Raw genomic sequence first — 24,192 nt, forward strand, 5'->3', positions numbered from 1 at the left:
AAGAGCAGATTTATAGGAGTTCTACCCTCCCTCCCTCCCTCCCTCCCTCCCTCCCTCCCTCCCTCCCTTCCTCCCTCCCTCCCTCCCTTTCTCCTTCCCTCCATTTTGTGCAGGATGTTTATGTAGCTCTGGCTCTCCTGGAACTTGTTATGTAGACCAGGCTGGTACCAGACTCACAGAAATCTGTTTGCCTGTGCTTCCTGAGTTCGGGAATTAAAGGTGTGCACCACTACTCCTGGAAAGTTTTGTTTTATTTGTATGTGTGTTTTGCCTACATTTGTGTATATTGCGCGTGCGCAGTGCCCACAGAGTCCAGAAGAGGGCATCAACTCTCCTGGGACTGGAGTTACAGACTTATAAACCACCTTTGGAAGAACAGCCAGAGCTCTTAATCACTGAGCTATCTCTTGAGCTACTACATTTTTAATTGGGCTAAGTAATGCCAACTGGCTTCTTCTACATCCTTCCAATAACACCCAAAGGTCCCTGTATCCCACTTTAGTCCAACCCTTGCTGTTATCCAGTTTTTTGCCTCCTTCATCATCTACCTGACTCTGCCAGCATTTTTTGTTGGCTTTCCCTACACTTGGTACATGAGAGACAAATATGAGCATGACACAGTCCTTGTTGTCAAGGAAATATACAAGTTAGCAACACTACCAGGAAGAGTTGGGGAGAGACTACGGAGCGGAGCTCAAGGAGGAGGGACCAAACCTGCCAGCTGCTTGTTATGTGACCCAGGCTGGCCCTAGTTCCTGCCTCACACTTCCAGGCCATGAGTGAGGACTGGCTGAGAGTCTGTGAGGAAGCTTCAGTGTACCTTGTTCTCTGTGGCATGCTTCTCCTTCTCAACCTTGGTCAGAGTCAACTCCAGGTCGTCGATGTCTCTCTTGAGAGAAGAGCATTTGTCTTCCAGATTCCTCTTCTTGGCAACCAGTTCAGAATTTATCTCTTCCTCCTCCTCCAGCCTCTCATTCAACTCCTTGACTTTTGCCTCCAGTTGGATCTTGCTTTTGATGAGCCCCTCACACCGTTCCTCAGCATCCATCAGATTTTCTGTTTCCTGAAAGAGCCAAGTCACCGGAAGTTCTTTGTAAAGTCAGTTTTGTAAATACTGGAAAGAAAGGCTTGACTCTCTGAAAGCCCACACCTAAGCTGAGCTGGAGTGGGTGCAGGTGCACACAGGCATTTACACATATGTCACTTATGTGCTCTCTTAACCACTGAGGACATCATTTGAAGGCCAACTGTTCAAGGTAATGTCACATGAAGGCATTCATGGAGTTGCAGAATCATTTTAAACAAGAAAGCCTCTAACTTTTGGTGAGTGTGGTGTCTGGGTATTTCATTCTTCCACCAATCAAAAGCCATGTGGCCCATGTACTCCATATTATACATAGCAGATTAAATGTTTTCAAAACTCTACTACATGTTAACTTCCAACAGAAGGAGACTGTCCACGTGCGCTTAGCTGTGCTTCCTCACAACATAATAGGGAATTAGAAACACACGAATAGTTGACTGAGTAAATCCATGTCCCAGAAGACTGTAGCAAGTTTCGTGGATGAGACTGAGACTGGCTAATTATGTTCTCAAGCTAAACCAGCTGCCACCTTCTCACTGTAGAGAATTTAAGCCCTAGATACACAGTTCAGGGAAAGGGCTGGGAGGAATCCATGCTATGCTTTCTGAGCCTCTCTACACCCAAGCACATGCTGGGCACTTGACATGGGTCAAGCCCTCCAATTCCTTAACCACCATCCACCCTGAATACTGTTGTGATGTTCACTTTCGGATGAGAAAAGGAAGGCAGAAAGAGAACGGACTGGACTGAGGTCACACCCTAGCAAGTGGGGCACCTGGGAGGTCAATCCAGCAGGTTCTAGGGCCTCTTGTCCTCTGACCCTGGGAGGTGATGCTCCCTTGGAGAGCACTGTAGCAGCCAGGCAAGTGAAGCCAGAGCATGTGACTCTGTCCACATAAGGGGAGACACAAAGAAAAAGTCTCTGAGGGTTTACTAAGAGAGAAACTATAAGTGTCTCGGAAAGGAGACAATTGCCCTAGCAGGATATTGTGGCCTGAAGATGTGGCTCTGTTCCCCCCACCCGGTTTTGATAAAACCCGAATTCTCTGAAGTGCTTTTCAGAGCATGCTCCTATTATTAAAAATCATTTGTGGAAAGTTACTTTCTGTTTTCAGTTGGGTTGTTTCATTTTAATGATTTATTTTTACTGATTTTTTTTTTTGGTAAAAAAGGTGTGCATTTAAACTTTTAAAGAAGATTTTATCTATGTGTATGAGTGAGTGTTTTGTCTGCATGCATGTATGTGCACCAAATGCATGCCTGGTGTACAAGGAGGGCAGAGGAAACTGGATCCCATAGAGCTGGAGTTCCAGGTGGTTGTGACCTCCCATGTAAGCACTGGGAACTGAACCCAGGTCCTCTGCAAGAACAAGTGTTTCCTAACCACTGAGCCACCTCTCCTGCTCCAAGGTGGACACTCTCCCCAAGACATGGTTTCTCTGTGTGTCTATGGCTGTCCTAGAAGTCATTCTGTAGACCAGGCTGGCTTTGAACTTAGAGATCTGCCTGCTTTTGCCTCCTGAGTGCTGGGATTAAAGGCGTGCACCACCACCACTGGACTAAGACATGCACTTTTGGCAGTTTTTTTTTTTTTAAAAATATTGTTTTGCTAAGGTAGTGTCTGATGTTGTTGCCTAAGCATCTTAGCTCTCACTGTGTAGCTCAGGTTAGCCTTGAACTTATGGCAATCCTCCTGCCTTAGACTTCTGAGGAATTAGTTATATCATACTCAGCTCTGACAAATTTACACTCTTAGCCTTCATGCTCACTGCAAAATATGTCAAAATCTATTGTGGAAGACAAAGAAGAGGCCAGAGAAAGCACAAATTCACTCTGCCAACATGTTTTCGGGGGGGGGGGGGGGGGGGGAGCAGGGTCAGCTCTGGCTCTGACAGGGTAGTACTGCAATACTCTACATGACCACTGGGTGACACCACTGTCCCTTAAATAGACAGCTCATGGGGTCCTTCTTCCTTCACTGTCCTGGGAGTCTGTGTTTTGCACTCTCAGGTAGAAAAAAAACTTACAGACTGGACTTGCAACTGGAGGTCGTTTTTTTCCTGTAGCAGGGAGACCATTTTCTCCTCTAGCTCCTTCCGGCGAGCCTCAGACCTAGCCAGTTCTTCCTTGGCCCGTTCAAAGTCCTCCTTCATGGTGGCCATCTCCTTCTCAGCCTCTGCGCTCTTTAGCAGGGGCTTGATCTTGAAGAACAGGTTCATCCAGGGCCAGTGCTTGACGTTCATGAAGGAGCGGACATTGTACTGGATGCAGAAGATGGACTCCCTGTGCACCCACAGAACTCGGAGGATTAGTTACCACAGCACTCAGATTGGTTACCCACAGTAAGTATTCTTGACCCATTTTCCCCTTGAACCCTCCCACCCTCATGCATGTGTCTGCTTTCCATGCCTCTGTGAACTGCTGGAAGGCAGGGTTCATTTCCATATCCCCAGGGCGCAGGACGACTGCGCAGTCAATGCTGGCCAAATGATTGATAGCATGAATGAAAGAAGGAGTAGATGAATATTCAAAGACCCAAAGCAGGACGGGATAACCAGCAGCTGATTAGGAAGGGTGGGCAAGGGGGTGAGACTCAGCCTTACCTTCTCTCCATCATCTTCTTGAACTCCACCCTCATCAGGTAGCCCCTGCACACGGCCTGTGTGCGTGTCATCAGGGTCACCAGCTTCTCATCTCTCATCTCCTCCAGAAGCCCCAGGAGCCCGGCTTTGAAAAACACCTGTGTTAGAAGAGAGCCCAGCCCACTTCATCCTCAGTGTTCAGTCAGCCTCAAGATGGAACCTGTTTCTTCCCAAATCCAACCTTGACACCCAGAGTGTTTCCAGGCCACCCTTACTTTCCACTGCTTTTCTCTCTGTATTTGCACCTCTTGGGCTACTGGTAAGGCAGTGTGCTGTCACATAGGTCCCAGGCCCATCAGACACCTGGACTAGTTCTGCAGAGACCACATCAAGGCAGTCAAGACAAGCTGGGAAGGTAGCCATGAGGCACAGTTGTGCCCAGATTCTGAGATAGTCACGGATGCATCTGTCTCCCACTTCCTGGGCTCTCTGTCCCACCCTCAGACCGGTTGCCCCCAGTGTCCCCCACTGTCCTAAGCAGAAGCATCCCCTGGACCAGCTGGGAGCCCAGGCTCTTCTTTCTTAGGAGCAGAGCTCCAGAGTTAGGCTGCGATGGAAACTAGCCGTTGGCACTCGGTGCTTCTTAAGTGATTTGCCTGTCCAAGTGGCCTTGAGTATTTAGCTGCCCTCCGCCCCCTGGGACCTCTGCTTCTCTGGCCTCCCAAGAACTCAATGAATGAAGCACTTCTTCTTATCAACTCCCACATTAGTTATTGTGAGAAGTCAGTGAAATTTGTCAGGGCACACACACATGCACACACAGAGAGAGAGAGAGAGAGAGAGAGAGAGAGAGATTAGAAGTCCTTCCATTGGTTATGATGACCCTTCTCAAGTCGCCACTCACCCTGGAGTTTGTCCTAAGATCTATACACTCTGCGGGTCTTTTTTCTCCTTTGAGAGTCTCTCTCTTGGACACCAGGGGTGACCTGATTTACTGCTCCATTTTCTACCTTACTATTCTTGCCTCTTAAAGATCAACACAGAGCCAGAGTTGTCAGCCACAGCTCCAGGGCTCCTCCACCTGGGCTTTGAGACAAGGTTGGTCAAGTTGACCAGAAGCAAGTCTCTTCCCTCTGACCATCTGACTAGCTGCCAGGGTTGAGGGACTTTCCAGGCCACCTCTTCTCACCTTGGTGTGACCGAACCGGAACTGCTCCCGGTCGACATCGATGGAGTTCAGGAGTTTCTCAGAGGCATTCTTGCTGTCAATGAACTGCCCTTCTGGGATGGCACTGGCATTGAGGATCCGGTACCTGGGGAGAAGAGACACTGGTTTTGATCTTTCGGGATGTCTTCATACCTGAGACAAAACCTTCTAGAACTTTCTGCTCCAGTTTTAAGACGGTGAACACTGTACTGCTAGTCTGAGAGTGGTGGAGGAAGGGAAGCATGAAGGAAAGAAGATGGGGTGAGCACACATTTCAGAAAACTTGTTTTCAGAAGAAATGACTCTTATCTGGCCTGGAAGAACTTTGGATTTAGCTGGGCCTTCGAGACTTTATTCCTCTTACCTCTCAAGGGGTGTTCCTACTAGAGCAGTGGGTTTCAACTGGCAGATTTGGCTTCCAGAGAACACGTGGTAATGTGTGGTACTTTAGATGGTCACAATGCAGAAATATGGTTTGTGGCTTGCTAGCAGCATGTTTGGGTAGAGGCTAGAGATGTAGGTAGTCTCTTCTAACGTACAAGAGCATCTCTACACAAAGAATCATATAGTTCCAGATGTCCATCACGATGAGATATCGCCCGTTAAAGTGACAGTCAGGCCAGGTCTGACTATGACTGATAGATCAATTAGGGCCATCCCAAGACTCATTGTGGACATGGGGTTATCATTCTGGCACAATGAAGTCCAGAAACCCCGAGAGTCTTGTTCATTTTCCAGCTGCCGAGGCCAAGATTGCTTTGGATAGAGGGTGTGTGCAAAAGCTGTCCTCAAAGGAGGTAGACACAAGGAAGGAGTGACCTACCGCTGTTTGAAGTCAGAATAGAGGATTCGGCTGGGGAATCCTTTCCTGCAGATCCGGATGCCTTCCAGGACCCCATTACAGCGGAGTTGATGCATGACCAAGTAGTGGTCCATCACACCTGGGGGGAAGTGACAGGGGGTGAGAAGTGGGTGGCTTTTCATTATTTGACTTTGAGTATCTGAGACACGATGAACTTAGTGCATTGATATCAGCATTAAGTGACTACAACTTGAATGAAAAGCATCACAGAGACAGCTGGGTGTTGGTGGCACACGCCTTTAATCCCAGCCCTCGGGAGGCAGAGGCAGTCGGATCTCTGAGAGTTTGAGGCCGGCCTGGTCTACAGAGCGAGTTCCAGGACAGGCTCCAAAGCAATACAGAGAAACCCTGTCTCTAAAAACCAAAACAAACAAATCACAAAAGAGGTGTCCCAGTCTTCCTGGGAGACTCCAGCACCCCAAGGCTATAGGAAGATTTTTATCATGCTAGAGGCTAGGCTCCAAGGAAAGGCAAGGATGTGTGGAAAGGCCCTAAGACTTCTTGTTAGACAGCCTGGAGAGTCTTCCAATCTCTGCTCTGGGGAAGCCACAGTAGGATATGAGGCTCATTGTGGGGCTGGTGGCCATTTACTCAGCACCTGCCTCAGAAAGCAGGGGCCAAGTAGAAAGGTTGGGGCCAGAGGAACAAGAGAAGCCTGTGGCAGAGATGCCATGGCCACTCTTGGTAAACATCCTGGCCAGAGGGTTAAAGAAGAGATACTATGGCTGTGGTGATCTCTCACTGTAAGCACCCTAAGTTGCTGGGGAGAGCTGTGGATAAGGTGTTTAACATCATTTTATAGAAACTTCTAGAATGCCTACCGGCTTTCCTGCTTACTCCAAAGAGAGATCCTTTTAACACTTTCACAACTTGACTAGAGCCCCTCCCACTACAACAATTATCACCTAGGTGTGACCTTTCACACCTAAATTCAAGGATTCATCTTATTTGCTTTAAGCCAAACTTCCTGCACGGCTGGCACAGCACAGGACACAACATGGGGTAGTGCAGACACAGAACACTGCCATGGCCCACCGGCTGGGGATTCCCTGAAGAAAGATTGGTGAAGACCCAGGAGGATATATATCTATCAGTATTCCAGAAGGGTTTGTGAATGAAACCTTAGACATCTTGTCTGGTTCCCCTCCCTTTCCTCCCACATTCCTTCCGTTCTCTTTTGATGGTAATGGTGTCATTCCCCTGATATTTTGAATAGAAAATCCATTTAAGTGACTCTTAAGAGTCTCATGATCCAAGGGTGCTGTGAAAATTTCTCTTCCAGCTTTATCACAAAATAAAATACTCTTTTTGGAAACTTCTGACATTTCTACTTTTTGGTTATATTAGAGAAAAATTTTAAACAACAAACTTTCTTATTTCTTTAAAAACATATTGGTATTTATTTCTCTTGATTTTATAACATGCATTAGTTTGGGTTTATATTTTTCATTTTTCACATTTCTTCTGAGTATTCACTGATTTTGAATTTTAGCAGATATGCAAAACATTATGATTATATTAATGAGGCACAGGCTATTTCAATACATGAATGTGATTCCTACTGGTTCAAAACCCAACTGCATTATTTACCAGCTGCATGGAAGGGGGACCTTCTGTATCTTGAAAAAAAAATAATAAAAATGAGGACATGATGCTTCTAGGTGTGAATTGAGATTTATTGTAGCTATGCAGGAGAGCATACCTCAGGCATCTGGATTAGGGAGAACATAGCCTCAGGCATTTGGAATGGTCCAGACTGAACGTGGCTGGCAGACTGAACCAGACCACGAGAGAGGAAGAAGAGAGAGGTGGGTGAAGGGAGTACCTCAGAATCCAGAGACCAAGAGAATTGCCTGGGTTCTATAGGAGCCCCAGAAGGTGGGGGAAGGGAAGTGAGGCTCAGGTGCTAGAGAGGCTGAGGGTATCAGATGGGGTGAGACATGCTAAGAGGAGCCTGGACTCTGTAACAGACAGGTGTGGGCCAATGCTGAGAGGCACTGGCAGCCAGTGGTCCACTGTGATATGTTAAATAGGCACTTGGGGCATAGATTAATGGAAGAACCATAGGTCCCTTTTTTGCCAGAGATAAAGAGAATGACTCCTTTTAACAAGTAGGAATATCTTCTTAAAAGCCAGGGAGTGCTGGCATTTGTCTAAATGCTAGACTTTGGGAAAAGGAATTTGAGACCTACCAGGCCTTGATTTCTTTATTTGTAAAGTATGGAAAACAGTTGTTTCTACTTCAAAAGATTTAGGATTGAGTTGAATTGAGTAACAGGATTAAAACACTAGCATGTGGTAAGGAGGCACACAAGCCCCGGTTAGGTCAAGGCTGTAACTGCACAAGAGTCCTGTTCTCTTCAATAATGTTACTCACCAGGAGTCTTGGTCTCATTGGGAATCAGGCATCGGACAAAGTGGGGATGGGTGCTCCTTAAGTTGGTCATCAATTTGTTCAAATTTTCCTGGGACACAGACCAAAGCAAGGACATTTCTCTTAGCACACACCATTGCATTGGGCAGAGGAACAAGTGGATGAGGACCATACCGAGACAGAATCCACATACCCTGAACACAGCCGACACGGTCTGGAAAGAGGAGCCCTTCTTCTTCCCTCCCTTCTTGCTCCCTGCGGAGTCACCTGTAGAGTGACACAGAGCTGGGGTCAGGTACAGCACAAGGGACCCAGAGAAGGGACCAGGAGCGCCTCATCCCAGGCCCACCACAGGAGTGCTGGCTGCATTGGGCCAAGGAGCCAGAGTTTTGTTGAATTGTTCTCAGCACACACCTAAGCTGCCCACATTGTGGGGACTTTCAGTTTTATCACTGTGCCAATGGGCTGGGGTGGGATGTGGTGACAATGTATCTGGGAGCATAATACACGTTCTTGGTGTAGAGGGACAGTCCTTTCCTCAGGGAATCTGACATTTAACCAAATGGGTTGAGGCATCCTTCTCCATGAACAGAGTCTAATATTTTCTTCCCTTTTATCATTAATTAATAATTTTTGGATTTTGAGACCAGGTCTCTCTATGTAACCCAGGCTGGCTCAACTACCCTAGGGCTGGGATCTGCCTTTTCCAGGAAAAAACAAAACAAAACAAAACAAAAAACTGAAAATAACAAAGCTATATTTTTTCAAGAAAATTCACTCCTTTTTTCTTTTTCCTTTTCTTTTCTGGGAGAAACAACCTAATTTCTTATTTCAGCTTCAAGTCTAGTTTGATCTACTTTTGCAGAATGGCTCTCTTTTCTATTTAACCCCCGGAATTTAATCATGATTCAGCTTGGGGGAAATATTATCTCTCTTTTCCTCATACCCATGCCACTTGTCCCTCTCTCTGTCCCCAAGGGCTGGCAGGAATGTATGTTTGGGTCATGGAGGAAGGGCCAGAGAGCCTTTTCTCAGACACATATCCACCCACAGGTTCTTCTAATAATGTCTTGACATTATCCCTAGGTGAGGTTACTCTATGAGACAGAGGTACCAAGGTCAAAGAAAACTATTTCATTGTTCAAATTTAAATTGTGCTCATTTGTTATAATTCTCTGCCCAAAGTACTACTACTAGGCATTAACTTTTTAAAATTATGTCATTATCTACTGAATCTTGCATGCTTTTTAAATCAAAGATATTAGTTAATAAGTATATGCACTTAAATGGTCAATATCTTGGGCAATTGTTTATTGTGCCACACCCATTAGGATACTGAGTGTGAATGGACTAGGAACCTTGGGAATTGGTGCAGTCTACTGTGTAGCTACTTTGGGAGCAACTTCTGAAGTTTCCCAAATGATTACACATTGGGGCTTGCTGTGACAGCACACTCCTGCATCCTAGTACTTGGGAGTTTGAGGCAAGAGGATTGTTATTTTGGGACACTCTGGGCTACATACTGAGTTCTAGGCTAGGTTGAACTACAAAGTGAGACCCTGTCTCAAATATGCATAGTTACTGCATGTCTACAGCACCATGTGACCCTGCATTTTCATGCCTAGGTGTATACTCATGGAGATGACAACAGATAGGCACACAGAAGTTTGTATACAAACATTTGCTGAAGCCCCATTTACAGTAGCCAGAAAGTGCAGATGGCTCAAATACTCACAGACTAGAAAAGGCAAAGACAACGTGAAGGCTACCTATGCAGTGAGATATTACTGTCTGTAGAAAGGAATCCAGAAGTAATACTTGCTACGGCATGCACAATCCTTGAAAACATCAAGCCCAAGTGAAAGACCCTATCACATCTGATTTCATTTCTATGAAATTTTCAGAAAAAAAAACTAAACACAAGTTCAAGTCAGCTTCAGCTACATAGGGAGTTCACAAGTCCATAACCACACAAGCCCTTATATTAATGTCTTGGTATTATCCCTAAGTGAGGTGACAGATACCCTGGCCAACTTTGAGAAAATAGTTCATAGTGACAGGATAGACAAGAGGCTCCAAGGACCTTGGGACAGGAATGGTGAGAGATTGTGTATGGATTATAGGGGCGACTAAAATATTCTTAAATTAGATAGTAATGATGATTGCCCAACATTACAAACATACAAAAAGAAACCCACCAAACTTTTTAAGTACTAATTTTATCATATTTCTATTACACCTTAATTGTTTTTTTAAAAAAAAATCACTAAACTTCATCAAACAAAATCTTAAACCAGATATTGACTACCTCATCCAATTTACCCAGTTTAGAGTCCAATTTACTTCTATGGAGTTCACCATTTTAAGAGGAACATTGGGAGATGAAGGAGAAAAATGGGAGTGAGAGCCTGAAGCTCATGCTGGGTTGTTATGATTGGCTTTGGTGTATGAGTAATTACACAGGGATTTCCACACAGAATCTCACCTGCTTCTGCACCAGCATAGTTGGAAAAGAGGAAGGACAACAGCTTCAGGGAAGACTTCTGGTACAGCCCCACCACGGTCTCATTCAGGGGGTCCTTGTTCTTGTCCAGCCAGCCAGCGATGTTGTAGTCCACGGTGCCCGCATAGTGCACCAGTGAGAAGTGGGCTTCAGCTTTGCCTTTGGCAGGCTTGGGCTTCTGGAAGTTGTTGGATTTTCCCAGGTGCTGGTCATACAGCTTGTTCTTGAAGGAGGTGTCTGTTGCCTTGGGGAACATGCACTCCTCTTCCAGGATGGAGAAGATACCCATTGGCTAGAAGGAGGATGATAGAGATGGGGGGTATCTTTACAGGTAAGAAGCCGTGCCAGTGGATCCATGGTTGGAGATAGCAAAGAGAAATCCTTTGGTGCCACTATTATTGAGTACTGGAATGTGAGCTGCAATAACAAGGCTTCTGGTGTGCTTGATGCAGTAACAGAACAGTGGTAGACAGATACCAAGAATATGCTCTTGCTGGATAGATTAGTCTGAAACTATAATCTACCTGCTTCAGATTCCCAGGTGTTGGGATAACAGGAGTGTACCAGCATTCTCAGCATGGAAGTTATTATTCTTGTTTTCACAGCAACTTTCCACTAAGAATACCAGTTATCCCTGGCCTCTCCTCTTTGAATTTTGAGGCATGTCAGTAGATATGAGATGCCATAAAGCATGCTGGGATTCCACTGACAGGCTTATTAGTCTTGTACTTAGGTGTGGCAACAGTTGTGAGTGCTTTCTGACTCTCCTTCTTTCCAAGTGTACCCTCTCTGCTAAGGGGATGCTATCTGAAGGGGAGAGGGATTAGGGACACCCATCTATGAGCAGAGAAGAGGCAGAGGAGAGAAGTGGGGGTGCCCACCAATGGAGGAGGGAAAGAACATCTTTACCTTCTCTATGAGTTCAATGCAGGCAGCCAGGTCCATCCCGAAGTCGATGAACTCCCACTCGATGCCCTCCTTCTTGTACTCCTCCTGCTCCAGCACGAACATGTGGTGGTTGAAAAACTGTTGCAGCTTCTCGTTGGTGAAGTTGATGCACAGCTGTTCCAGGCTGTTGAACTAGGTGCAAAAATGAAAGAATTTAAGTCTGGAAAAAAAAATCCCCGTGAGTGAATTTGGAAACAGACCTTAGCAAATAGACAACCATGTGCCTAAATAGCTCACATCGAAGATCTCAAAGCCAGCGATGTCCAGGACCCCGATGAAGTACTGCCGGGGCTGCTTGGTATCCAGCTGCTGGTTGATGCGGGTGACCATCCACAGGAACATCTTCTCATAGACGGCTTTGGCCAGGGCGCCCACTGAGTTGGTCACCTTGAGAAATGACCATCCATTTAATATTCATATTAAATCATTATTTCACTCTCATTGGTTGCATTAAATTGAAGCATGAAATTGACATCATGATGGCCAAAAATAATTGAATGTTGACAATTTCACATCATTCAGCATCTTATTAAATATTTCTTAAGACATCTGTCTAGCTCATGAGACTCTCCTTTCTCTAAGAACAATTGCACTGAAAACATAGCTTTTTAACAGCCATGGATATAGCACATGGCAGTCCTGGCTGTACTTCACCCTATCAGAAGCCTTGATTCAGGTTGGATAGATTAGTGTTTCTTGATAGAATTTGGAATCAGGACCAAAAGACAGCAGTCTGAATCTCAGGTTAAATGTGGAAACATGGAAGTGTAAATTTGAAAGCTCCGAGGGAGGTCTCAGGCAGGAAGGATGGAGTGAGCTTATCTAGCAAAGATTCAATAGAAGAGAGAGCTGATAGCATGTGAAACCCCCAAAGAAGGAGTAAGAGAGAGGCTGCCCAGCCTTCCTTTCCTGGGTACCAGCCCTCATAGCACCTAGAAGGCACACCTGCATTGGCATCCTCAGGGTCACCCCTGAGATCTAAGGATGAGTTCCACCTTGATGATGAAGTCAGTTTCTTACAACTTTCCAAATGTAACTAGAAGAACACTACAAATGTGGTTAAGATACAAGCCATCTAAGTCAACTGGGTTCTGAGAATATGTTACCTGCTGGACATTCTGTCCTTTGGTGACATACTCATTTCCAACCTTCACTCTTGGACAGCACAGGCCTTTCAGCATCTCCGCAGAATTCAGTCCCATCAGATATCCAGCTTTATCGGCCACTGAAGGAAGAGGAGACACGGTGCTATGAAGAAGCAGAAGTTACTGGGCTCCCCAGTTAACCCAGGCTACTCCCATAAAAAATGTCTCTTAGTCTGTTGTAATGTCTCTGCATTCTCTTGTTTTACCTTCCCTGGCTGGGACTCTCATCTTGTTGCTGGTTAAGGAGGCAGGTTCATTAAATTTCAGGGTGATATTTTTAAGTACTTTAACAACAGCCATATGCATGCTTTATTGTGCTCAAACTATCATCTCTCCTTGCTTGCTCATGTAAGTGGATGGGACCAGTTATTCATTGATCATCACTCTTATCCTTGATTAACCCATGTTCACTTCATGCCCTCAAATCACTGGTCTTTCCCTTGCTTCCAGCACCTATGGAAGAGTACTGCAGCAAAGAGCCCAGCTCCAGATCAGACTGCCTGACTTCAGGCTACACTGCCCAGCTCCAGATTTTGCTTTTTCTTCTTCATGCTTTAGTTTTGTCATTTGCAAAATTGGAGGCTAGTGACAGTGTTTGGGGTTTTAGAGTTATGGGGGGCATGCTTGGTGTTTGGTGAGCCCTCAGTGGATTACTACTTTTGATACACAGATTGGCATCATCATCACAAGTGCCCATGCCTAGCTACAGTTCCCCACTGTCTCTTTTGTTGGGGTTCTTTCTACTATAAACATGAGGCACATGGTCGCTAGGGCAGGAAGTGGTACAGAGACTCGACAAAAACAAGTTTCTATAAAATGAACACTTGTTGAGGAACCTGGTGCATTTTCTCCAAGGTTCCATGCTTGAAGTAGGCTGACTGATGACTGATTTATACACCTTCTACTTGGAGTCAGTGCTTTATGTGGCTTTCCAAATGTAAATGTGTCCCCAAATCCTTTGTTTTTCTGTAGCCAGAGTGGACCACCTCTCTTCCTCAGTTTCAACCACATTATCTCCCTTGTATCCTTGCTTACCACAGTGTGTCTGACTCTCCCCATATCTTTCAGAATCCTAACTGTCCTTCAGAGTCCAATTCACTGTCCTTTACCCCAGGAAGCCTTCCACAGTTATCCTGAGCCAAATGTTCCCTGTTCTGAATTCTGTTTCTCTTCCTGCCATGTACTACTGAGGTAGGCAGGCAGGCAGGCATCTAAGATAGTTCCCAAGACAAGTGCCCCTGGTGTACATCTAGTGTAATCTTCCTTTGAGTATGGATGGGATCTATGAGTACAGTGGGTTATCTTATCCAGAGTAATGCTACTGATCAGATGGCTTTAAGTTGCCAAAAGGGGGGTTCACCCAGGCAGAGAGAAACAAATCAGGTGAACCTTAACAAACATTGATGAGGTCGTTTATTGTCTAACCTTTAAGGCATGCCTTGATGCCCCTAGGTTTAACCAACCCAACTCACACACTGTGGGGATGGAATCAACAGGTAGGATTATTAGAGGTGGCCCACAATTATTCACCCCTTTATTCAAGGAATTTTTAAGGATGCATGCGAGGGAAGAAAGGGCCAAAGAATAGGCCTCATGGGGTGGTGTGAGTTCTGTTGCCTTTCCTCTCTTCCTGTTCCCCTCTGCTTTACTTCTGGGATTTCTCTGGGTAAGGCACAGAGTGGCTTCCATCAGCCAGTTGAGAATTAAGAAGAGAAAGGGTTGTTCACCAGCTTTTGATTCAGAGTCAAGTTCAATAGATGTCAGGGTGGGAGTGACAGGAGGAAGAAAACCCGACTCCCTTTTTATCAATTTTTTTTTTCATTTTAGGTCCAAATTACCATAACAGTGTCTTGAGCATTGATATTAGCACACACAGAGAGAAAGTGACGCTCACTTTAGCAATAGTCTGATTAAAAACTGGACAAACTTTGATGGCAATTTTGTTTAGGACATGAGCAATGAGCCTTGAACAACTCAAATTCAGGGCATATCATTTTGGAAGAACAGAAAAGTTTATCTCACATAAGATTGGGCCACATGTGAACACAGGTGGGGAATCAACTCAGGTCCACTTACCTTCAGTGCCATCTGGTTCTGCCTGCTCCTCTCTCTGCTTCTGCTTGAACTTCATGTTCCCATAATGCATCACGGCCCCTGTCAGCTTGTAGATCCCAACTTTCTCCTCTGGACTGAAACCCAGAATGTCAATGGCATTCTAGAAGGAAGAAGAGGGACTCAGGGATCCTTTCTGTGTATGATATGAAACAGTGTTTGCTCACATAAGCAGATAAATGTGTGATGTGTCAAGTTAAAGGCTAAAGTTCAGTTTTAAGTATGTTTGTTTAGGTGAGTGAAGATTGTAGGAAGAAAATGAGGTGCTTATTTTCTTTCCTCAGGTAAGAACTAGCTATGATCTTTCCCACTACATGTAGGTGGGTTATTTTCTGAATAAGAGAATTGAAAACCAATGTATGATATGGGAGGAGGAACAAAACTGCATGGACAGTAATGGAAAAGTAGTACCAATTTTCAAATGAACAAAGGATACATTTTTGTAGAGCCCTTCTTTTATATAAGATATTGGATAAGTATTCCTGTGTGTGTGTGTGTATGTGTTAATGTTAATATACCTGTTAATATACATGTTAATATACCTTGTAGATATACAGACTTATGGGTGAAGAAATAGGATTCTCTGAGGGTAAGAACTTGCCCAGAGTCCTATAGAGAGGACGTCACGGGTTGGGGGCTAGAACTAACCTAAATCCAGTGCTTGTTGATTTGGTTTCAAAACCATTTTGTTAATCTTCTTACCATAATGTCTTCAAATGACAAAAAAGGCCTTCTCTGGGGTACATACATTGATTATGTAGCAGGTTTGCAGTCCTTACACTGTCCTTTGGTAGGGCTGAAACATGCCTGGACATGTCTGAATTGGTAGAACAGACCCAGTGAGTCAAGGGGATGATAATGAAGAGTGAGGCACTTCTGGAATGTCCCACCACTATAGGCATCTAGCGGAGGATGAAGGGTCATGGGGCGATGGTAGTCATCCATGAGTCTATATCCTATCTCACTGGTATATATCTATGTCCCAGGGAGAGGTTGCAGTACATTAAAAGACCCTTTCACTAAATTCTAGAAGGGACAAAGAGAAAGCATTACTGTTTGGGGAATATAATCTCCCCAAAGCATTCTTCTCGCAGGCTATTAACTGTCACCCAAAAGGAATGCCACCAGTGGGAGGAGCAGTAGGAGAGCTAAGGTGTAAGACATGCGACACTTTTGGCATGATGAGCCCTCATCTGTGGATTCAGCCACCAATAACTGAAAAGATTTGGGGAGGATTCACTATACTAAGCATATTATATACGCCTTTCCACTTTCGATTTGTGTTGACATTGGATGTGACATTGTAATCTACAAAGTTCATGTTTGAGAACTGGGTAATTTTTTTAAATGCAAAGTAAACTGATAATTTTAAGAGCAACTTTACAATTTTGTTGGGCCACATCCATAGCTGCCTTCAACCACATGCATGACCCATACACTTGTCTTCCATCATTTACCTTGTCTTAGGTAGCATAGTCTAGACAGTGCTTAAAACGCATAGGCAAATGGATGCAAAGAGTATGGCGCTCTATAGAAAAGATGTGAGTATCAAAGGATCTGAGATCCAAGGATTGCCAGGAAACTAATTTGTCACACACACTGAGGGACATCTTAAGAGAACCTTCCTCTGGAGTTGGAGCACCAGTTGAGAAACTGACTCTTCTTTGTCTTCCCAAACTGAAGACTGGAAAAACCATTGCCTTTGGTTGATTTGATTATGAAAAATTTTCTACCTGCCTTAAGCAATCAGTGTCACCTGGAAACGTCACAAAATAAAAGTAGTGGTGATGGGTGCTGGATATGTCCTAATGAAGGACAAGACTCATTTCCATAGCGTTAGAAGCTTCTGTGAGGATGAGGCCAGAAAGAATGGAGATGGACCCCACTCCTGGTTGACCACACTTGAGTTTAGACATGTTTGCATTTGCAGAAAGACCTTGCATCTTCAGGAAAGTTGCGTATTTTCTTTTAAAATTCTAAGAGTCAGCTTTCTGCACCCATAAAATGGGGGCAATAGCGACACTCATGTCAAAGATGCCTTTAAGACTTAAGTGAATAATGAAGGGAAAGTTCATTGTCTCTGTGATGTGCCAGTTCTCAACACATTTAGTTATTACTGTTATGATGGCTAGATCTGCAGAGTCCCCAGAGATGAAAGTTTACAAGTCTGCCCAGTGTGCTGAGGAGGTAGTGAATCTAGGCTGAAGGGAGAAGGGAAAACGAAATGACTACTACAGTGTGGAGGGTTTGGTTTTCTGTTTTGTACTTCTCTGCAAGCTGAAAACTTCCAAATAATGTTCATAAACATTATAAATGCAAAACAGAGATTTGTCTCAAAACAGCGGAGAGTAGAACTGGTCCCCATTTTGAAGTATTGTGACGTGGTGTAGGTGGGACAATCTGTAAGCTAGTATCCCTGGATCCCCATTTTCCCATGAGCATATTAAGATGCCTCTCAGCTCATGTGAACTCCGTAATGCTCTATGCAAACAAATAGGTACATGCTTACATCAGTTGCCAACAGTTCCTCGCTGTCATCGATGCTGGCTACAGTGACCTCTCCTTGGCTCACGAAGGGGAAGTCAAAGGGGTTGGTTGAAATCAGAAGCAAGTCTGTGAAAGATGAAGGTGCTTCAACTCCTCAGGCAGCACTCAGCCTGGATACTGTTTCCACTACTGATCAAAAAACTAAAAACAGCATCTCCAAAGCTTACCAATTAATTCTGGTTTCTTGTTGGACATGATTTGGTAAAAAATGTGGTAGCTTCTCTCACTGGATAACTGGAATGTCACTCTGGATTTTTCCAGGAGATCTAAAATAACAAAAACAAACAAACAAAAAAATCCCACGAGATTGCAGGATCTTGAGTGATGCCTTCAGCTAAGCATTGCTTTTGTACATTATGTTAACTTACAGGTTTCGATGTCCGCTGACGCTAGCTTCCCTGTGGCTCCAAAGTGAATCCGAATAAATTTCCCCTGTCCAAGGGCAGGTTGACAAACAAGTTATTTTATTTATGCTGCCTCTTACTCTCTGAGAGGTGGGTAGGAAGCAGGTAGACATCTGTGGCTGGGAGTGAAGCCAGAAGCACAAACACTTCCTTCCTCTCTGTGTCCCTGACACCCATGTCTCCAGGTTGGGTCATCCATGGCTCTGAGAATTCTTCCAAAAGCGCTGGTCCTGTTCCTACATCTCTGGGGAAGCCCACAGACTCACTTTCTGACTTCTCTGCTTAGGACCATCATGACAGTCTTGACGGCCTCCTTGCTCTCAGACCTGGCTTCTCTCACTCTTCCTAACACCTCAGGGTTTGCCTAACTTGCAAGATTTTTCACCCTGGCTTTACATTCTGTTTCCTAACAGCAAATCCATCTTCCAGGCTCAGCCTAGGACCAGCCTCCCTGACTCCCAAATGAACAATTCAGGGTCTGTGTTATTCCCATTTAGGGATGTGAGCTCTCTCTCTCTCTCTCTCTCTCTCTCTCTCTCTCTCTCTCTCTGTCTCTTACACACACCACACACACACACACACACACACAAAATAACACTATATACCAAATGTGAAGTAAGCAAAATATTTGTGTATTATTTATATGGCATATTTATGAAACTGTATCTATGTTAATTTATAATAATAGCATGCTCCCACAATGTATATGCTCCTTTCTTACATTATCCACTTAACTGGTCCTCTACCACACTGTGAGTAAACTTGAGGGCAAAAGTCTTGGCCCATTTGTTTCCTTACACAGTGTGGAATGTGTTCAGTCCTCAAAAGTTTCTCCGAATGTTATGACTAGTATATGAAAAGTTAGAGAATTCTTCAGGATTTAGTAACATAATAGAGGATAATAGAAGTCAGCCATTAGCCTGTAAATGCCTGGATGGTAGAAAGTAGACAGATGTGACTGACTCTCAATCAGGACCAAGTGAAGAGACCTCATAACTAAGTGAATGTACCAATGCAGAGTTCCCAAAGGCAAGTGTTGTCTCCACTTAAGATCAACACAGTAACCAACTTGATCCAGGTGTGTATAACACATGCAACAGATACCCACCAAAGGGGATGCTTAGCTGTGTACCCAAAAAGATAGGTATGCATGGGACAATGAGCTTAGTTCAAGGGGTATAGATGAGAAAGGAACAGTCAGGGCCAAGTGCCACAGTCTCTGAGAGATATACCCACTGCTGTGAGATAACCCTTCTGTACACTGTGAATGTATGTTGCTCTCATTGGTTGATAATAAAAGCCACTTTGCTCTACAGCAAGACAGAATGTAGCTAGGGGGCAAAGCCAAACTGAATACAGGGAGAGAAAGGGCAGAGTCAGGCAGCTGCCCAAGAAACAAGATGCCAATAGACTGGTAAAAGCCATGGCCATGTGGCAATACTTAGACTAATAGAAATGGGTTAATTTAGAAGTTAGAGCTAGTTAGTAATGAGCCTGAGTTATAGGCCAAACATTCTGTAATTAATATGAAGCCTCTTTCCTTTGCCAGAAATAAGCCAACACCTTCCTAATTCTACTTAGACTAACTGATCTGAGTGTAGACTGAGGCTCAGTATATCGAGCAAATTTTTATATGTAGAATTTAAGGGATGGGTGCAATTGGGCAGAGTTGAAAACTGATCTGGCTCTTACGAATCTGGAAGAGTTGTCATTCCTCACAGTCTTGGCATTTCCAAAGGCCTCCAGCAGGGGGTTGGCTTGGATGATCTGATCCTCCAGTGTTCCCTAATAACAAGCAAAGAGAGGAAAGGCAAGAACTTCAGGCCTCCTTTATGGGGTGGGTGTTTGGCCTTTGGTGACTGGAAACTGTGGGTGATCTTGGCAAAGCTCTGGAAGGGATGTCACCCCTGACTAATGGTCAGTGCTGACAGGTTGGACACCCCTCCTGGGGAGTCTCAGAGTTCCCTTCTGGAGAGGCTTTTATTAAGGTAGCATTGTGATGAACTGGCTGTGGCAGATTACAGACTGGAACATTTTCCTCTCCATTTCAACACCCTGCCCTTTTTTTCTACTGATGCATAGTTACAAATGATAGCCTTTTAAACCATGCACTTCAGCAAGAGGAGTGCACCTGAGTGAGACCTAGTCACCTGGAAGTTCTATGCCCAGAGCCTCACAAGCCTTCTTAAGAAATCCTCTTGGTGATTCTGGTGTGTATCCTCTTGAAAACCCATGGTACTCCTGATCTGTCTCTAAAGGCAGGTGTGAAGTAGGTTAGGATCACACAACTGTTGCTGATGGAGATGGTGCTAGGTAGACCCCAGGTCCACATAGACAGTTCCTATTCTAGCTGTGTCCCCAGTGTGACTGTGATGTAGGCAGAGATATGTACCTGGAGCCTTATCCAGTTTCTTGGCCCAAACCTCCTAAAATTCTTTGGGTCTCTGAAGTGAGGTGATGTCCTGTGGTGTGGTATGGTGGGATGTGGTCTGATGTGTGTGTGGTGTCTGGAGCTGAAGCCTCAGGACAAGGGTTTCGAATGTTCAGAGGGTTGGGGGTCTTAAGAGGTTATGAAGACTGAGCACAGTACCCCTCACCTGCATTTTGCCTGGCTGTTGCTCTTTCTTCTTGTCTCCAGTGACTGCAATGGTGGCAAAGTACTGGATGACACGCTTGGTGTTCACAGTCTTCCCAGCCCCAGATTCTCCACTGTCAATTAAAAAGTAAGGGGGATTAAAGGAGAGTGGAAAAGAAGGTGCCAGCTTCAAAGCCATCATAACGAGAACATGGGCTACTCACGTGATCAGGATGGACTGGTTGTCTCGATCTAGAAACACAGAAACAAGCAAAACCAAACTCATAAGTATTAGGTGGGTCTAAAAACAAACAACCCTTTGAGGACTCTGGCTTTGCTGGTTTCCTAGGGGTGTGGTGTAGGCTTGTGTAGTTATTGTGGGAGAATTCATGCAGATTCCCTGGAAGTGGGATGCTTGAGCAGTGAGCCCCACAGTGTAAGGGCTCTATCCATGTCTGTAAATCTGAAATCCTTGCTGGAATGTTCTCATTTTTTTTTAAACAAGGGAAGCAAGCCTTGGGTCCTGAGCCATTGGGAGGTCATAACTTTTAGCTGATTGAAGTCATCTCAATTTTTTTGGTCTTCATTTTTTACTTCCACAAAGTAAGACTCATTTTCCATTTATGAGAGCATGTGAACAGAATTGCGAAGCTCCAAAATTCATATATTGAAGTCCTGACCCCCCCACCAGAACCTCAGAATGTGACCTTATTTGTAAATAAAATATAAATGAGGCTCAGGTATTACTAAAGATGAGTTCAGACTGGGATAGGCTGAGGCCTGATCCATATCACTGCATCCCTGTAGTGTAGGAACAAATGAAGATGATGCACATGTACATAAAGAGAACACCAGAGGAAGATGAAGGCAGGGAGGAAGGTGATATCCTACAGGCTAAACAACACAGAAGATGGCCTACAAACCAAAGAAACTTGGTGAGCACCCCTGAATACCTCTCCTTTCATGATCCTTATAACACACTTCTCACTGAGATGCCCAGCCTGTGGCATTCTGTCACAGTGACCACACCAAGCTAACAAACAGTGATGTCAACCTTCCATTTTAAATATATAAATTTGCTTAATTAAAAGGAAAGAAATTGAAGGAATGGTGAGGATTGCAAAGGTGCCCTTGGATCTTTAAGGGTTTTCTGCTCATGACTGCTCACCTCCTATGTCTGTGGTAAGTCAAGTCAGATGAAGGTTGAGCAGACAAGTGACAAGTGACCATGGGCCCAAGCACATGGCAGTGTGGACATGTGTCTATATCTTGGGAAGGAACAGAGGAGTGCACCATACCCCTTGGACTTTACATTCCTTAAGTGGTTGATCATTAGTAAAATACTTAGCCAATAATAACATACAGTCATGTGAATCCAAGGGCCCACTCACCCGTCAGCATGAACTGGTAGGCGTTGTCAGAGATGGAGAAGATGTGGGGCGGGGCCTCCTGGCGCTTTTTGCCTCGGTAGGCTGCCACCACCTCCGGGTTGTACACTGGCAGCCACTTGTAGGGATTGACGGTGACACAGAAGAGGCCCGAGTAGGTCTGTGGGAAATTCAAAAGATTACAGATCTTGTTTTTTCTCAGAGAGGTAAGTGAAATAGAAAGAGGTCAAATGGCTCTTACGTAGATCATCCAGGCTGCGTATCGCTCTTTGAGGTTGTACAGTACGGCAGGCTCATGGAGGTGGGTCATCATGGCCATGTCCTCGATCTTGTCAAACTTAGGGGGGTTCATGGGGAAAACTTGGTCACTGTTCAGAGTGAGCTCCTGGTGGAACAAGGAAAAGCAAGTGGTGGATGCAGAGCCAATCAGTTGTGCTCTCCTATGGCAGCTGGCCTAGTGGATACTGCAGTGTAGTCAGGGCATTGTCCTTAATGGATGGTTTCCATGCCCAGAGATGACCTGGCTGTAACTTTCCTTGACTAAACTGATTCTAGTATGGTGCCACCAGGCATGCTGTCATTGTGTGGGCCAGGAAAGGGCATCACTGTGTAAAGCTAAAGAGCACTTTGGCCCATAGAGTTGCCAGACAGGGTTTAAGATAATCAAAGCTGAGGCAAGTTGCTTTGATTTGACCTGTTGCTCTGAGTGATGTAATGAGACGAAGGTCAGAAAGAACTTTTCTTGTGTGTTCTCTGCTTTCCCTCCTCAACACCCTGCTTATGTAGGCTTCTTTGGAATATCTTTATTAAAGTTGTCTCTAGAAAGTAAGCCCCAGAGCCCCGCTCAGGTGCCCCATCTCATGCCCCATTTCTTTTCTCCCGTTTCTTCAAAGCTCCGATAATTGCTTGTATCTCTGCTGTCATAGACAAACATTTGGACAGGTATGATGGTTCGTGGCTGAAAAGTATTTGGAGATAATCATTGAATTTCACCTCTCTGCTGCTCCAACCTTTGCTTCCTATTCAGGCATATAATTGGTTCTGTGCTTCATTCTCGGGAGACACAGAAAGTAGGGCAGAATAAAAGAGAGTCGAGAAGATTTGCTGGCTTTTCCTCTCCTAAAACTGAAGTTCTTAGATGAGCTTTGAGAGTGATACAAGGACACTTGCTGGTGTGGCTAAAGTTCACGAGGAAGGAAGGCCTTCTATCCCAACACCTGAGCCCACAGAGACACACAAGATAGCCCACAGGGAGAGAAGGTCTCTGCATCCTGATGGTGAAGGGACTAAACCCCATTTCTTAGTAGAAAGGTAGTGGGTCCAGGATGGCTTTCTGTAAGATTGTGAAAGTGAGGGAAGACCCCAAAAATGATAGAAAATGAGTTTTTGTTTTCCCTATCTCAGTGAGAAGGAGTTAGAGTTAGAAGTTACGTTCAATGATAAACCATGTAAACAAGATTTGTTTGCTGTGCCTGCATTTGAACTGGTATTCTTCCCTAATACATATCCCTTACAATAGATGGTAAAAACTATGGGGAAGCAGATGCCACAACTGACACAGATTTACAAAGAGACTGGTACGACAACAGAGATCTGATGGATGATGTCCCATAAGGATTGAACCGAAGAGTGCACTCAGAACTAGTGAGGGTCCCTGAGCTTGCCCTTTAAGTGTCCTACAATCTAGATCTTGTATTGAGTTGGCCCAGCAGGCAACAGCCAACACCACTTTCTTCTTAAAGTAGACCAGTCTCTTTTATTATTACTATCCTTATTCCACCAAAGCAAATACCACAAAAACCTCCCAGCCCAAACCCTCAAAGGGAAATGGCAGAAGCAAAGGTGTAGTGACAGCGGCCTTCTCTCTCTCTTCCACCACAGAATGGCAAAACTAAGTTTTGTTCTGTCATCAGATGGTTATGGCCCAGCATGCAATCTCTAGTATTTGCTCCAAAGGAAGGCAAGGATGCTACATTATTCAAGATCAACACTTACCCGGTCATCTAGGGTCTTGACAATAACTTTGTCATTTTCCCTGCTCTGAATCATGCCTTTCACATACATTTCTTTATCATCCACAGCAAAGCAGGCTTTCTTAGAGTCGAATGGGCGGTTCTGAGCCTCAATCCTCTCCTTCTCTGGTTTTCGGAGGTAGGGAGCGGCTTCTCCAAAAATAGCCATCTCAGCGTCTGAACTCATGACTATCGGGGGCCAAGAAGACAGGGGGACTGGTGAGGCTTGGTCTTGGGTAAGTACTCCACCAACCCTCTGCCCCTCTATTGCTATTCAGTGGGGGAGCAGGGGCAGATTCAGAGTCCCCTGGAACAAGCCTATCATTTGAGGGATCTACAGCCAGGTCTAGAGATCAACTCTAGGCAGCCACACAGTCGGTAAAGAAGGCTCCAACAAACACCTCCTAAATGACTCATCCCGTGACCTGAGTGTCATACCCTTGTGTAAG

At 44.8% G+C, this 24,192-nt stretch overlaps 1 protein-coding gene across 1 annotated transcript in view; it reads right to left on the minus strand.

The window, feature by feature from the left end:
- Positions 1-23,930, minus strand: part of Myh13 (myosin heavy chain 13) — a 44,403-nt gene extending 20,473 nt beyond the window's left edge. The window contains exons 1-21 of the mRNA XM_051180376.1: positions 23,727-23,930; positions 21,973-22,116; positions 21,735-21,891; positions 20,568-20,595; positions 20,366-20,477; positions 19,461-19,553; positions 17,733-17,796; positions 17,532-17,630; positions 17,327-17,430; positions 14,782-14,920; positions 12,667-12,785; positions 11,798-11,947; positions 11,522-11,692; positions 10,595-10,904; positions 8,303-8,376; positions 8,113-8,200; positions 5,697-5,814; positions 4,856-4,979; positions 3,688-3,824; positions 3,112-3,367; positions 821-1,063 (exon numbers count right to left, since the gene is read on the minus strand). Coding sequence (XP_051036333.1) covers positions 821-1,063; positions 3,112-3,367; positions 3,688-3,824; positions 4,856-4,979; positions 5,697-5,814; positions 8,113-8,200; positions 8,303-8,376; positions 10,595-10,904; positions 11,522-11,692; positions 11,798-11,947; positions 12,667-12,785; positions 14,782-14,920; positions 17,327-17,430; positions 17,532-17,630; positions 17,733-17,796; positions 19,461-19,553; positions 20,366-20,477; positions 20,568-20,595; positions 21,735-21,891; positions 21,973-22,116; positions 23,727-23,930 — 2,934 coding nt within the window. The remainder of the gene's footprint in view (positions 1-820; positions 1,064-3,111; positions 3,368-3,687; positions 3,825-4,855; positions 4,980-5,696; positions 5,815-8,112; positions 8,201-8,302; positions 8,377-10,594; positions 10,905-11,521; positions 11,693-11,797; positions 11,948-12,666; positions 12,786-14,781; positions 14,921-17,326; positions 17,431-17,531; positions 17,631-17,732; positions 17,797-19,460; positions 19,554-20,365; positions 20,478-20,567; positions 20,596-21,734; positions 21,892-21,972; positions 22,117-23,726) is intronic.
- Positions 23,931-24,192: the final 262 nt, after the last annotated feature.

Source organism: Phodopus roborovskii, unplaced genomic scaffold, assembly GCF_943737965.1.
Source record: "Phodopus roborovskii unplaced genomic scaffold, PHOROB, whole genome shotgun sequence".
Lineage (NCBI taxonomy): Eukaryota > Metazoa > Chordata > Mammalia > Rodentia > Cricetidae > Phodopus > Phodopus roborovskii.